Source organism: Ornithodoros turicata, chromosome 4 (genome assembly GCF_037126465.1).
Source record: "Ornithodoros turicata isolate Travis chromosome 4, ASM3712646v1, whole genome shotgun sequence".
Taxonomy (NCBI): Eukaryota; Metazoa; Arthropoda; class Arachnida; order Ixodida; family Argasidae; genus Ornithodoros; species Ornithodoros turicata.
Window position 1 is genome coordinate 57848849 of NC_088204.1, and position 16994 is coordinate 57865842.

General features: G+C 46.8%; 1 protein-coding gene across 4 annotated transcripts in view; it reads right to left on the reverse strand.

Moving 5' to 3' along the window:
* The window catches only part of LOC135391614 (guanylate cyclase 32E-like), a 548591-nt gene that overhangs the window by 196096 nt on the left and 335501 nt on the right, over nucleotides 1–16994 (reverse strand). For all 4 annotated transcript variants that reach the window (XM_064621932.1, XM_064621934.1, XM_064621933.1 and 1 more), the window contains one exon: nucleotides 16741–16918. In XM_064621932.1, coding sequence (XP_064478002.1) covers nucleotides 16741–16918 — 178 coding nt within the window. The remainder of the gene's footprint in view (nucleotides 1–16740; nucleotides 16919–16994) is intronic.

Genomic DNA, 16994 nt, shown 5'->3' on the forward strand with positions numbered 1-16994 from the left:
TTTTGGCTTCTGTTACATTGGGCAAAGCAAAAGAAGTGTTAGCGACCGCTTGCGTGAGCATGCCCTAAAGGTAAAAAAATAAGGACCTATACTTCGAAACTTGCAAAGCATAATTCGTGAAGGAACACCATTTTTTCTTTATTTTGTTCATTGCGCATCTTGGGAGATGCGTCTTTCCTTCACACGCCAATGTGAGAGGGTGAAAGAGCACACTATCGCCTCTTGCGTCCTGGAAAATGATTAAAAGAAAACAGAAAATGCAACCCAAGATAAGGGCAGTTCCGATACAGTCACCGGATACATTTGTTTTTGCTTTGTTTCCACAAGTTAAAGCTCATCTTCGACGCATGAGGCGGCACTGTGCTCCTTCACCATCTCCCATTGGGGGTGAAGGAAAGACGTGTCTCCGAAGATGCGCAATGAAATAAAGAATAAAATGGTGTTGCTTCACGAATTTTTTGCGGACGATCTATCGAACGGATTTTTGTTCTGAAAACGGCTCCGGTATCAGGAGACCGAAGGGACCAGATGTTCTCATTGGGACAACTTCGTAGCTTTTATAATTAATAAGTTAATTATTGAAAGTTAATTAAGACGTTGCCGTAGGAGCTTGCTTGCGCCCTCCTAAGGAGTGCCCTTCAGCATACGCTATATGGCAATTGATTTCATCTTGGATAAGGTGATATATTTATTTTCTTAATAGTATGTTCGCATTTAGGTGGGACACCCTGTGTAATATTATATATATGTTATTATATATATTACATGCTATATATATTACATATATGTACACATATACAGGGTGCGTCACGTAACGCGTCATTTGACCTTTGTAAAAAAACGGTTCAACAGAAAAATACGAGGTAAGCGGCTGCCTTACTGCCATTCGATTTGCCACCTACTAAAATTACTTTCGACGAATTTTAGTTGATATAAATTGAATTGTTTGAATTAAACTCCGAAATTTGTCTAGTGAATGTAGCGTTTTAATTGCTAAATCTGACAGACAGTGGTTGAATTAGCCAAACCCACCGTAAAATACGATTCGTAGTACGGTGGTTATATACAGATATAATGCTGCGTGGAAAACACATATCTTTCCTGCATTAAAATTTACAAAAGTATTTGTTTCGAAAACGCATCTCGTTCGCTAGCCCCAAACCTTGGACGCATCGCTGGTATTTGCAACGATCCCATGCCCTTTTAAGGCAATCTTGCACAACAAAACATGCTGGGTGCGCGTCAGCAGATGGTCTTGTTCTCTGTTTACTTTTTCATGTTCGAAGCGATAAAGGGTGACCGCAGCGAAACATGGAGAAAGGGGGGAGCGGCAACGCGGCCAATAAGAGCGATAAAAGGAAGGAAACAGGTGGGGAAGCCACTTGGGGCCTCTTCTGTTTTACATATATATTTTTTTTTGCTGTATGTTTTTCTGACGCTCCTTCTGGATACCAACTTTCGCGTGACATTCGACACGTGGAATAGGATGCACGTTGGATACTTGAAAGATGAGGTATATTCGCCTTTAAAGTGGGCTACTTCCTGACATGTGACGAATATGTCAAAAACAGATGGATAAATTCAAGGATGATTTATTTATTTAGCATAAAAATATGCATTACCATGCACTTGGACAGCGATCATGAAGTGCTATTTTAATGCACCGTTTTAACGCTTTGCTGGCCTTCAGAGAGTACCGTTGTATCGTGCATATTTTGAATTTAGTGTAGGACAAGTATACAGGGCGATACTACAGATGAGCTCTGTACGCACAGCGCGTAAGAAAACGTACAGGAATCTTATTCCGAACACGACGAACTCTCACAATAAATGTAAGGATTCTGAATTCGGTTTCGATTAGGGACTGCCGTCAAATTTGAGAATGTCTGCAGCTTGCAGCGTTTTTGCAACAATATCTCGCCGTAGTGCGAGTGCTTTCACTTTTCTTGACTACGGCGCAAGTGACTTGGATGTTATTGTATTCAAGTCGCTACATTCTTTACCAGGAGGAGTTCGTAGAAAAATTAATAAAATCTCCCGCATAGGTTTGAGCCGTGCTGTTGCTCAAGGTTTGTTCATCACCGATGTTTTAAGGGACGAGACCAGCCCCAGCGTACTAGCTGTTGTAGCGATCGGCACCATCTCCGATGCCATCAGTTTTTACGCGCTAATAATTGCACGGCGCACGGGCCGCTCGGACAGTTGTTCCCGTGGATGATTCCAACACTAGGCTCTTTACCGGAACACGCTCCTACAAACTGGTGACCCAACGTTTCAATAGACGGTCAAGAGACTGTGTCGTCAGCCCCAGCGTCTCCTCCGGCCCAAGATGCTGGTGACTATCCGCCGATCGGTGCAGTCGGGTGCGAAACCAAGCTCCCTCCCTTCTGGATCAAGAATAACCGGGCCTGGTTCTCCCAAGTTGAGGCACGCACTTCGGCGTATTTCGGTGCACGATTAGAAGTACCTCGACGTTGTTTCCGCGCTGCCCATTGAAATCGCAGACCAGGTTGATTTCCTCTTGGCTTCACCGCTGCCGGCCTACCCCTACGATCGGCTAAAGGACGCTATTCTTTCCCGCGCCGAGTGAACCGAGCAGTACCGGCTCCGTCAACCTCTATCTGAGGAAGAACTGGGCGATCGGCGGCCAACCCAGTTACTCCACCACATGAAGAAGCTCCTTGAAGACTCGGCTGATACTCAGCCCTCGTTCTTGCGAGAGCTCTTCCTCCAGCGGCTCCCGCAGCAATTCCGTTTGGTACTGGCCGGATTCGGCGAGGTCTCCCTGGATAACCTTGCCCACTTGGCCGACCGCATCATCGACTGCTCCGTCCCCTCTGCAGCACCTTTCTAACGGACTGACACCATCGCTGCTGTTTGCCCGTCTGACCCTGCCTTCATTGCTCTGCAAGCGCAAGTCAAGGCGCTTACGGACGCTGTTGCCGCTATGCGCACAGACCTTTCTACGGAAGTCTACGGTACCGACGCTCTCCTTCTCGTCCTTGCCCCTCTCCCTCCTGCAGCCCGACCTTCCAGGCGGATAGATGTTATTACCACAGTAAGTTTGGTGACAACGCCCTCAAGTGCAGCCAGCCATGTTCCTGGAGGGGAAACTTCGGGGCTAGTCGATAGCGGTGGCCTACGACTCTGGCCCAGCGGCAAGCCGTGTATTCGTCACCGACCAGGTCGCAGGCCATCGGTTCTTGGTCGATACGGGGGCTGATGCCAGCCTTCATGTGCCTCCTACACGGTCCGAGCGCGTCCACCGCAAGTCCTCTGCTACCCTCCAAGCCGTGAACGCCTCATCCATCTCGACTTTTGGCCTGCGTACCCCTGCCATTGACGTCGGCCTGCGATGGCTCTTTCGGTGGGTCTTTGTATTCTCCGACGTGCCCACCCTATCCTCGGCGCTGAATTCCTCCAGCATTTCGGACTCAACATGAGTATTTCGCGTAAAAAGGTGACCGATACCCTGACCACTCTTTCGGTGTCTGGTTCACCCTCTGGTGACCTCTACCGCCATTCGTATTGTGCTGCCTGCGTCCCGCTACGCCGCTATCGTGCCGCCGTCACCAGCCGTGCAACCCTGAGATTACGCCCAAGCACACCGTAATGCACTATGGCCAGACCACCGAACCTGCCGTGATCCGCCCACGCCACCTCCTTGGTGAACTCCTCCAGCCTGCTCACCACGAGTTTGATCACATGCTGCAGCTGGGACTGATTCGCCCATCTTCCAGCCACATCACCGCTCTACATGATCCCGAAGAAAGATCACAGCGATTGGTGGCCTTGCGGTGACTATAGGGCCTTGAATTCCAGCATGGTGTCAGACCATTTTCCCTTGCCGCACAGCTACGACTTCACCAATGGCCTTGCTGTTGCGTCAACCTTCGGCAAGATCGATCTGGTCAAGACCTACCACCAGATCCGGGAGCGCTCGAGGTCATACCGAAGACCGCCATTATCACACCCTTTTGGCATCTTCGAGTTCTTCCGTATGCCGTTCGGCCTTCGAAACGCGCGCAGACTTGCCAACGATTTGTTAACGAGGTCATACGAGGCCTTCCATTCTTTTTGGCGTACCTTGATGTTTTGCTCATCGCCAGCATGTCTCCTGAGGAACACGAAGCACACCTGCGCAAGCTGTCCCAGCGCCTGGACGAGAACGGCCTTGTCATCAATCCCGGCAAATGCTTGTTCGGCGTTCCATCGCTGGAATTCCTCGGTCACAATGTTTCCGCAGAAGGCATTTCGCAGGTCCCGTCCAAGATACAAGCCCTTTGAGACTTCCCCGTGCCTTCTTCCCTGTGGAAGCTGCTAAAGTCTATCGGCCTGGTAAACGTTCATCGCCGCTTTATACCACACTGTGCCGACCTCTTGCAGCCGCTGACTGACATGCTTCGTACGCACACAGACCATCTCCCATCTGATTCTTCACTCAGAAGCTCTCGATGCCTTCCAAAGAGTTAAGGCGGCCCTTGCCTCAGTCGCGATGCACTTACATCCGGTGCCTTCGGCACCCACACGTCTCATGGTAGATGCCTCGTCTCATGCCGTTGGCGCCGTTCTCCAACAGCAACAGTCCGGTGGTGATTGCACCCCCCTGACTCTCTTCTAGCAGCGGCTCAAGCCATCTGAAGGGAAGTATAGCACCTTTAGCCGTGAACTCCTCACCATCTGCTAAGCTCTGAGGCACTTCCAGCATTACCTCGACGGACGGCAGTTCTACATTTTCACGGATCACAAAGCGCTTACGTTTGTCTTGAAGAGAAGCCTATGACACCTACTCTCTTGCTGATCTCCGTCGTCTCTCGCTGATCTCGGAGTACACCACCGACATCCACTTCGTCCGTGGTAGTCAGAATGCTGCGGCCGACGCACTGTCATGCCTCGAGGATGTCACGTGTTCGGCCGTCATGACCTTCGACACGCTGGCCGCCGCACAAGCAGAATATGATACCCTCCGTCAGCTTCTCTCCGACACGAACAAGCATTCCTTGCAACTTGAGAAGGCGCCTCTACCCCTTTTCGTCATCTCACATCAGAGGCGGAGAGTTTTCATTTTCACGGGGGGGCAAGGGCGCGCCGCGAAGTAAGTACCCTGGCGTGGGGGAAGACAGGAAAGGCAAAGAAAAAAGAAAGCGAAAGAAACCAAAAAGAAGGAAATAAAAGGAAAAGAAAAATGAAGTGTGAAAACACAAAACTAAAGCTGAAGAATCACACACTCTGGCGGGACCCTATGATGTATGCAATCCAATTCCAATTCCGTGTTAGCACCGCGAAGCAACTGTGGCTATGAGCGGCGTACAGACGTGGACTGATGGAGAGAGGACAGCAGGAAGGAGTGGGGGACAGGGCGTTAGTATGCGCCCTGGGCCGACTATGTGACGTATGCAGAAGTGGTATAGAAATAAGAGGAAGGAACAACAGAAAAAAATCAAGAAAAATTAAAACAAAAACAGAGAAAACGTAAACAGTGAACATGTGCACAACTGAAGGCATTACGCGTTTGAAAACTGAGTGCAAAAGGAACAAAATGCAGTGAGTCCTCGGTGTTTGACCCGAAATGCGCGCAATATAATGAATATGCTCAATGAAATGGCGCAGCGGGAGTTGAACCCGCTCCCAACGGATATGCGTTCCAAAGGCCGGCAGCTGCTGGTGCCTTTTCGACTGCTTCGTTTCATTGATCTGATTGCAGTGGGCGAAATTCAGGCTATGTGTTGTTTCATCCTCTATGTTTCTTCGCCTCTACTGTGATAATGATCGATGGTGGGCGGATTCATATTTTACAAATTGCAAAATGCATTTTTGGGGTTGGTGCCTCTTCGCTCTTTTGACCCGGGCGCGCCGAGCCCCAAAGGTTGGTGTCAGTCTCTTAGCGGAACTCCCCGGAGGAGGAGACGCCCCCCTAGTTCATGTTTCGGGGGGCAGGCCCCCCCCCCCCCCCCCATTCCGCAGTCGGCGCCTATGTCTCACATAATGTGCAACGCCTCTGGCCCCATCGGCCGTCGGTGCTTGTCGCCTTCCCCGCGCTTCACTACCTTTCAAGATCTCCACAACATCAACAATCCTGGCATCCGTGCCACGCCGCGCCTGTTGTGATCTTGCTTTGTGTGACCGGGAATGAAGACCGACGTTCGCCGTTGGACGAGGGCTTGCATTGCTTGCCAGAAGGCGAAGATCACGCGTCGCGCCTAGACGCCCGTTCATCTCTTTCCTTTGGCCGACGCACAGTTTCAGCACCTTCTCGTGGACCTCGTCGGTCCAGTACGCTCGTGCCACGGCCATCCCTACCTTCTTACTATCGTGGACCGCTACACAAGGTGACCGGAAGCGGTTCCCCTCCCCGACGCAACTGCCGATACCGCGGCGCACTCCATACTCTCCGTCTGCATCGCTGAGTGCGACTGACCCGTTCGCATTACCACCGACCAGTCCCGGCAGTTCCAGGTTGCCCTCTTCAAGCGACTCATAGTACTCCTCGGCGTTCACCACCTACGGCCAACAGCGTACCACCCTGCTGCAAACGGGCTGGGCGAGCGTATCCACCGTCAGCTGAAGACCGCTCGCTCGACAGATCGGGACTCATTGGGTTGACCATCTGCCCCTTCTCTTACTTGGCATTCACTCTGCCCCGAAGCACTGCCTCGCATGCTCTGCTGCAGAGTTGGTTTTCGGCACGACCTTGCGTTTGCCCCTGACTTCTGGTCCCCTGGACGACCCAAGCAGCCTGTGCTCCCGGCCGACTATGTCCACGACCTCCAACGCTTTCCCCGTCAGCTTGCTCCGATTCTTCCGCGCCAGTCTACCTCCGTCCCGCCCCGTCCACACCCAGCTCAGACACTCGAAGGGGACGGGGAGCCCTGTAGCGAGCAGCACCATCTCCAATGCCATCAATTTTTACACGCTAATAAATGCACGGCGCACGGGCCGCCCGACAAGTTGTTCCCGTGGATGATTCCAACACTAGCCTCTTTCCTGGAACACGCTACAGACTCAGATTACGAAACAAGCACTGAAAGAGCTGATTTCTTGACACGCAAACAGGGACGCCTAAAAAGTCGAGCTGCGCCTGCTGGCAATGCATTGTATTACTAAAAGCGTTAAAACCAAAAGAAAGAGGAGACGAGAGGGAAGATAAGGGGGACGTTTCGTGACCGTCGGGTAAGTGAAATTTTAGGTCATACCTCATCTTGGAGGTTGTCGGTGTGTGTGTGGGGGGGGGGGAGGCAATGTAAAGGGAATTTCTGTATAATTTTAAGCGTGTCGTGTCTGTGTGAATGAACCTCATCGTTGTTAGTGCGCCACCTGGGTTGACTCGCAATTTATTTATTTGTTTACCTTAAGAGCCCGAAGGGGCATGACATAAGGGGGGTACAACTGATGCATCCAAAATGAACAGCAACAATAGAACAATCTTACATAGATAACAAAGATATTATAAGTGTTAATTAGATAAAGAAATCAGACAAAGCAGCCTTAAACAGTGCTGCATCTTTAATCGTGACTATGGAAGATGGTAATGTGTCCCACTCTGAGATGGCCAATGGGATGGGTGATTTAATAAATGTAGTGGTTCGAGCCCTTGGGCGGGTAATGTAACATGCATGATGAATACGCGCAAATCGATGAGGCGGAGGAAGCAAACTCAAGTCAATTTCGAAACATGGAGAATAATAAAGATTATGTAAGAGACACAGCCGGGATATTTTCCTCCGGATTTCTAATGTTTGGATGCCATTATCTTTTTTGAGAGCGGAGACACTTGTGAATCGTGAGTAATTTGAAGTTATGAACCTGGCGGCTCTGATTTGGAATTGTAGGCGCTTTTAGTTGCAGCGAAACAGGTTCAGCGTGAAAATGAAATGCATCACTGCATGACGATTGAGCTGTGCGGGCAAAGCACGCTTTACAGGCAAAGGCATGGTGACTGAATACATAAACAAAATACAGAAGCCGACACTGAAGATTTTTGTTTAAGTTTAATTTGTACAAGCTTTCGCGTGGAGGTCCACGCTTCCTCAGGTACAAAGTGAAGTGGTGACACACATAAGTATATATAGTATAGACACTGCTGTACAAAGAAAGGGAAGAGGAAAGGAGATATGGTGCCACATGTCTGTGCACAATGAATAGCTGGGCAGACGGATAAGTGACCTCTAACCGTTTAAGAACAGTAAAAGGTGTTGTTGTGAACAAAAAGGCTCGCCAACCCAGTTTCGCGGAAGGGGGGTCAGGAGTATGGGAAACGAGTGGCCCAGAATGGACAAAAGGGAAGGTTACGGATTATCTAACGGAGTACCAGACGATGACTGAAAGTGGGGATTCAAGAATTGTGCACAAATAAATATAGATATATAGCTACTAAATTTACATAAGCGGATATAACGAGCCAGGACTAAGATTCAGACCATTTGGTGTGAGACACTTGAATTGCGAAATTAAGTAGGACTCTCTATTCTTACGTTTAATGTCGGTGTGGAACCCAGATTCTAGCAATATAATTTTCAAATCCGTTTCAAAATCGTGATTAGGTTGATTGAAGTGAATGGCGACAGGAGTTTGGCGGGCATTTAGGATATCAAATTTGTGGCCATAAAATCTTTTTCTCATGGCATGCATTTGTGACGTGATAAATTCTGAACCATCTTCCACGAAGGCTGGCCATAACACCGTCTTTAATCTTTCTGATGTGACCCTCGACGAGGCTGAACTTGGTGTTCTCTCAAAAGGTCTCAGTTTTGTACCTACGGAGCGTAATATTGATGAATTTGAAATTCTGCACGATCTGCACAACTTAGGTAGGAGAATGCACCTGAAAACCTTCTTTCACGATAAACCTAGCTCAGATGCCGCGCCCTTCCGAAACCCCTCTAGCTGGACGCCGGACTCCTCGAGAACTAGCCCCCTTATTGACAATTACATCAAGGCCGTTCACAAGGATATCAAGACAAATTATTCGAAATCTATTGTACACACTGATAACTTGTCTAATTGTGAGAAAGTAGCGCTACGAAATCTTAAAGCCCGTAATGACATTATTATCAGACCAGCGGACAAGGGTGGCGGTATAGTTGTTCTCAATACATCCGACTACATCGCGGAAGCAGACAGGCAGTTAAGTGACCGCTCATTCTACAGAGCTATCGATCAGGATCCAACCCCTTCCTTTTGTCTTCTTATTAATAAGAAAATTGATGAACTCGTCACTAGTAAACTTATCCCGTCCCATATTTCCAAATTCTTGCGTCCTAAGAACGTTACACCAGGTAATTTTTATCTTTTGATCAAAGTTCATAAACCCAATAACCCTGGGAGACCCATTATTTCAGGAATAAACACACCGACAGAGAAATTATCCTTAGTTGCTGACCACTGCATCAAACACATCCCACCCCTTCTCCCATCCTTTGTCAAAGACACAAACGATTTCCTTTCCAAAATTAACGCTGTCCATGACCATTTCAGTAACCATGGTGACATTTTGTTGGCAACAATGGATGTCGTTTCGCTATACACTAACATTCCCAATGACGAAGGTCTCTCTGCTGTTGAACACTTCCTTAATTCTCACCCTTCCGATATTCTTCCCATGCCCGCTATCATCCCCCTTTTAGAACTAGTTCTTAGCTGTAATAACTTCGTATTCAACGATCAACACTTCGTCCAAATTCATGGCGCTGCCATGGGCTCCCGGGTTTCACCTAATTATGCCAATTTATTCATGGGTCGTTTTGAAAACTCAGCCCTCAATTCTTTCCCCCTTAAGCCACTTATATATCTCAGGTTCATCGACGACATTTTTGTCCTCTGGTCTGGTGATGAGGCATCTCTGCAGTCATTTTTTGATCACTTCAATTCTCTGCATAGCAAAATTAAATTTACCTGTAACTATTCAAGGTCAACCATCAACTTCCTTGATGTGACAGTGTCATGTAAATCTGGTAGGCTGACCACTGAACTATACAAGAAACCAACGGACAAGCGCCAGTATCTCCACTATGAAAGCTATCATCCCAATCACCAGAAAAGGAGTATTCCATATGGTCAGTTCTTGCGCCTGAAACGAATCTGCTCAGATCAGACTGATTTTGTAAAACATGCTCAGCAAATGGTATCTGATTTCGAAAAAAGAAATTACCCATTTGAACTCATCCATGACTCGTTTGCCAAATCATCTAGCCTATCCAGGGAGTCCTTATTCACCCCGAAACGTAAAGAGGACTTAAGTAATGTAGTTTTATCCACCACATATCATAAATCACTTGTCAATACCAATTCCATTCTTAGACGCCACCTCAATATATTACATGCTGACGAGCAATTAAAGGAAATTTTTCCCACTCCCCCGTTAGTAGCATTCCGTAGATCGAAAAATTTGCGCGACATCCTCACGTCATCATGCATGATGAAGCGCTCGCCGGGTTGTTATCCCTGTGGTAGTACACGGTGCCAGACCTGTAAATTTATCGCGCCGTCCACCATTGCCCGTAGCACTTTGGGTGACTTCTGTTTGAAAATTCGTCATTCACTCCACTGTAATTCACCCAATATTTGTTACTTGATATTCTGCAGCAAGTGCAATTTACAATACATCGGTGAAACCTCCAACACAATGAGAAAAAGATTTTATGGCCACAAATTTGATATCCTAAATGCCCGCCAAACTCCTGTCGCCATTCACTTCAATCAACCTAATCACGATTTTGAAACGGATTTGAAAATTATATTGCTAGAATCTGGGTTCCACACCGACATTAAACGTAAGAATAGAGAGTCCTACTTAATTTCGCAATTCAAGTGTCTCACACCAAATGGTCTGAATCTTAGTCCTGGCTCGTTATATCCGCTTATGTAAATTTAGTAGCTATATATCTATATTTATTTGTGCACAATTCTTGAATCCCCACTTTCAGTCATCGTCTGGTACTCCGTTAGATAATCCGTAACCTTCCCTTTTGTCCATTCTGGGCCACTCGTTTCCCATACTCCTGACCCCCCTTCCGCGAAACTGGGTTGGCGAGCCTTTTTGTTCACAACAACACCTTTTACTGTTCTTAAACGGTTAGAGGTCACTTATCCGTCTGCCCAGCTATTCATTGTGCACAGACATGTGGCACCATATCTCCTTTCCTCTTCCCTTTCTTTGTACAGCAGTGTCTATACTATATATACTTATGTGTGTCACCACTTCACTTTGTACCTGAGGAAGCGTGGACCTCCACGCGAAAGCTTGTACAAATTAAACTTAAACAAAAATCTTCAGTGTCGGCTTCTGTATTTTGTTTATGTGATCTACAGGACTTGACTCCCCTCTTCGTATACGCATCTGACTGAATACACGAAAAACACGAGGCCTGAAAAAAAGAAATAAATGCAGGCGAACTTGGGATGCCCCTACGAAATATGTAACAATGGAGCAATGCAATAGGAGGTAAACGTATGGTTCGTGAATGGTTTGGCAGCAATTTTTCTTTTCGTTTTGTTTTTCTTGTTTCCAGTTAGAAAAATCACAACAGTTCGTGAGAGGTTCAAATGGTCCACACTAGGAAGGAGAGCCAAAAACAGTGCGCAAACTCCAAGAACTCAGACTGCAGTCGGAAATGGGATTTAGCTGGCAAGATTCTGCTACTCAAAGCGTGTTTGCGATGTACGTATAGCTCATTCGAGGACCGGCACCGCTGTGCAGCGACTATGAACGTCGTCGACGCAACGAGTTTACACAGAACTGATAGGTATACGAAAACCATCATACTGCGAACACAACATTATTGCGCAGCGGCATGACTCGTTTGAAAGTAAACCCTGCTTCAAGGTCTTTTGGACTAGTAATACGCTTCGCACTATGCTTAATATGTGCGTGCTGGATTGGCTATTCAAGTAAAAGATGGCGGTGAAGAGTCAGCAAAAAGCTTAAAATTTGACAGGGTTAATAAGATTCCCCCCATATCACGCCTGTGATTCGTCAAGAGGGTTCCCGTCGGACTGTTATTTTCTCGACAATCGTTCACATTCCTACGACTCACTAAAAGGCGTGAAAGGAATTAATAAAATGAACTGTTTTACAAGGTACACCTTTTTGTTCCTCCGTGCTACGTTGCCGACGGTGAACGTATTCGGAAAATCGTTGGCGCGAAATGTACGTCCTGCCTCCAAAGCGACACAATAATCACTGCGCTATGTCGTGCTTATGCTCCGCCCTCCGATGCCTTGTTGACAATCTACCACATCGCATTTCGACATCACCAAAGCTTTCGCTCCATCAACCAAAGCAAATATACGTCACATTTAAGATTAACAATATTGGAATGGGAATTGAGGGAAATGCGAGACATTTTTCCAATTAGAATCCCCAGGACGGCAAGTGTAAACCAATTACGTAGCTAGAACAATACTTCGGGAGGGGCTCTATGGGGACATGGGGACTATAGATGGGAGAGGAGGGTTTCACCCTCGTTTCCCTCTTCCAGATGCACTACCAAAGGAAGGATTTCAGGGTGCTACACACCCGAAACGCTCCGCCCCCTTTAAACTACGCCACTGCTTCAAACCGTACCACAAGTCCGCAACATTCCATTTCATTTGCGCACGATGTTTCCGGGGCTGTATTGGTCACCCCGATTTTCCCACAATCGGTCCACCCCGCGCACCGCAGCTTGTCTCAGCGGGGCCCGTCATTGTTATATGTGTCCGTATATGTTATACGTTGCTACACGTGCGACGTGCGTAACGAAGCTGCTCTCCAACAAGGAAGGAGGGAGTCGCGCTGTTATTACGCTTTTTCAGTGGCATTGTTTCCTGGTAAATACGCTCGCCAGGACTACAATAATGTCATATTTGGATATCGTGAGCTACGTTCTTTTATGGAGCATGATAAATGGAAAATGTTCGCAAAGACGTTTGGTGCCCCTGTAACCTAGTGCTTTCATATCAAAGAAAATTCAAAGTGTTCGTACTGTAAGAGGAGGTAGCCAATAACGCAGTCGAGCAGCAACAGGTGCATGCATGTCCTGAGCGAGTATTAGAGTGTCTGACATAAGCATTCACCACTGACAACCTACTCGAAGAATGTATTACCTCATTCAGCAACTCACCGAATGTTTCGACGTTGTAGAGTGAGCTATTCGAAAGGCTCTTGCAATGGGTCTTGCTCTGAAATTACATTAGTGTTCTTCTTCGTTCGCTTTCTTTCTCATTCTTTTGTCCTGTGTGTGTATATACATTTTCTGGTCGATCCGCACATTTTGACCTTCGTGCCGAAATTTCAATGTGCGTAAAGCACGTCGATCGTCCGAATTAAGGGAAGAAATCGGATGGTGCAGGTGCGTTAACATCAACATAAAGGCCGCACGTTTTCGTGCGCAACGCAAGAAAGGTACGCAATGAAACAAGTCTCTCCCTGGTCCAGCACTCTCCGATGTACCGTTCCAAGCCAGTTTGGCATTGTATGTAGGAGGCGAAATACGTGACATAACGTAATAATATTTCAACGTGGCTGCATATTCTGTCGCCTTTTATAGTGCGAGACAACAGCGGCCTAGAGCACGCGACCTCCATTAACGTGATCCCCCTTTCAACGCAAAAAGCTTTTCGAAGCGACGCTCACAGCCCTGTCCTTTCATGGAGCAATTCTGAAGCGGCAAAAAATGGGGGTGCTTACTCCTATGGATTGCCTGCAGCTTCACAACAGGTGTAAAAGTAGGCTCATTTCTTGTAAAAGAGAAACGCTACCACTTGAACAAAAAAAAAAAAAAGACGAGGGAAATTGTTCGAAGCCATCCTTTTTCGGTGACGCATACTCAAGGAACATGTTCACAGATATTGCGCATATTGCTTCTTAAATATGTAAAATGTACATCGCATACTTGAAACCATTGTGCCTTTATGGAGCACAAATCCCAATGATAATGATGTCATTGTACTCATGAAAGTTATAACACCAAAATGTAACGTTATATTATTCATAAAAGGTATTAGTACTGCATCACTCGTGCAGCGAGATCCAAGGTCGTGATGAATGGATTCCAGAAGGGGATATTGTGGTGGTGGTGGCGGTGGTGGTGGTGGTGGTGGTGGTGGGGGGGATATATTTATTAGAACAAAGAAGAAAAAAAAAGGAGGAAAGGTAAGCCAAACGGGACGTCGGCTAGCGTGGGATACTAGGGTAATGTGGCTTGGCTTCTTCGAAGAACTCGCTCGTGTTTGCTACTGACTGACAAGTTTGTCAACGAGTATCATTATTTTCGACAACGCAAATGTCGATGTACTTATTGTTGCAGAAGCGCTGCGTCGCGCGCTACGAAGTATGCCGGCACTACTGCGTACGGATAGCTGTTCCGTAAAACGCTCTCGCTGCAAAAGGACGGGATGAACAACAACAAATAAACGATAATTACGACATACGGGCAGAAGTGGCGAAAAAGAAAAAAATCCAGCCACGACTTTAATATTCGTCCCCAAATAAGCTGGATTCCGCTATATCGTTACCCTACATTTATTCCCCAGTTTTTCATATCGTGTATTCACATTTCTCGAAACTATCTTCCGAATTCAATGCTAAACCACAATGTGTTTATCAATATGTTTAACTAGTCCAGCACTGGATTCACACAACAACACACGGCGCTCTTATTGCACACGAAAAGTTAAGCGAAGCATACCAATACATCACGAAAAAAAGAAAAACCTGCAGCAGAGGAACGACGACACAAGTTAGGCAGAAACGACTCGAACCCCTCATACGAAGGTCACTGAGTGCTGCGCCTGCCACACGTTTTCGTTAGCCGGACGTGAGTAGACTGCTCGTGTATGAAGAGACACTCGCAAAGCCGAGGGCACTCACGCCGCCCCTCAACACCTGTTTCTGCTTTGACGAGCAGCAGGTTATTGAGCCTTTTAGAGATGTTGGTTGCCACGTGGATTTGGAGGGAAAAAGAAGCCCACAGGCGAATGTCTCATCACCGCGTGTTCATGAGGCTTCCTAACTTCAAGCAGCTTCGAGCTTTTGTGGAAACAAACACAGATGAGGCCATGCGCAAATAAGATGTAATAATTTGGAATAGATCTATAAGGTTGCCAGAAAGGAGTCCTCTCGCAGGAGAAGCATTCGCAATGTTTCAGAAGTTGAAGACTCGACTTAAGTGTAGTAGCGTTTTGAAGTGCTACTACATGTTTTCCCGCCTATTTTAGTCCAAGTGACATCTGATTTAATCCAGGTGCCATCTGAAATAATCCAGGCGCCGTTCAGTTTAATCCGGGTGTCATCTGAAATAATCTCTATAACCGTGTATTCATACCCGGGACATACCCGTAGAGTATTCTAGTGGAAGGAAAAGTAAAAATAAATAAATAACTGGTGATGGGACTGAAGTTTTGCGGTTTCTTATGTTGAACATTCGCAAGACGTCGAAATATTGGGAGTTGGAGCGGGAGTAGAGCAAACGACGCCACTGGTGCTGTCGTCTGCTACAGAATATCTTCTGACCGAGCTACAGGATATTCCGCGTGATTAGAAGAGCACGAAAAGCATGACTCACATAGCAGACGACATCATTGGTACTGTCGTCTGCTACGGAATATCTTGTGACTAAACTGCAGTATGTGCGTGATGTCTTTCCGTGCTCTTCAAACCGCAGGGAATATCCTGCGGCAGAGTCACAAGATATTCCTTCGCAGACGACGGGACCACTGGTGTCGGCTGCTATGAGCATCATGCCTTATCGCGCTCTGCTAACCGCGTGGAATATCCTGCAGATCAGTCACAAGACATTCCTTAGCAGACGACATGACCAATGGTGTCGTCTCCAATACTTCCGCTCCAACTCCCGATATCTCGGCGCGGTGCGAATGCTCAACATAAGACCCAGCAGTACCCATACGTCCCGTCAGCATCTTTTTACTTTTCCTTCCACTACATGTGTGTAGAATATTCTGCGGAGATGTCTCTCGTGTGAATACATGGTTATAGTGCTTAAAAACACCATGGATTAATTCAGATGGCACCAGAATTAAACTGAATAGGATATGGATTTTTTTCAGATGGCGACCGGATTAACTAATTCAGATGGCACCTGGACTAAAATGGAAGGGAAAACCTGTTGTCTTTTTCTTTTATATTCGACGATCAAGCAATGATACCGTTAAATATTGGTCTGAGGTGGCAACGATTGTCTATTGTAAAAGTTAGAATTCAATTAAAATAGTAGCATCAACGCTACTGTAGAAAAACTTAAATGTTAACGAAATACTGAAGGAAAAATTCGGAAGATGGTCGGATTCAAGTGGAGAAGTAGATTCCCATCAGTCTTTCCAACGTGAGCAGTTAAAGTAGTGTTGTGAAGGGTATTGGCTGATAGGAGTGAACTCAGGGGCAGTTCCAGAGTCAGAAAGAGAAAAAAAAATCTACAAGGATTGTACAAAGCGTGATTGTACAAGCGTGACCACAGTGTTCGTTCCCCTCTTCATGACTGAGATGAGCAATTAATGCGAGTGACAAGGCTTTCTTCTCATATGCGGTACAAAAGTCAACTATACTGCTGGTGTCAATCCGTTTCATGACAAGATAATGACCCCTAAGGATAATGCCCACACAGTCTTTGTGTGAGCAAACGCAGTATAGAAGAAATATGCTCGGCGACGTAATTCGTGTGTACGTAATAACAAAATACGGTACATGTCGATATCGTTAGTTCAACGATAAGCGGTCGATCTCAGGTTTTTCTCTGTAAGACTTACCCCTGGTAGAGGCATGGGAATCGAGCACGATCTTCTTGACAGTCCCGTTGACGTCATCCCTGTAGTTGTCAGGCACGTAGTATGTGTGCTGGACGGTGACGTTGTGCTCCCGGGCAAGTCCAACGAGGACCTCAGATATTAGACGCTTGTCCGCACGGTCAGACACAACCAGAGTGATCTATAGGTGTACATACAATCTATGTAGAGACACAGCTCTCCTGGCATTCGACGCGATTTCAAATATTCTAGGCGCG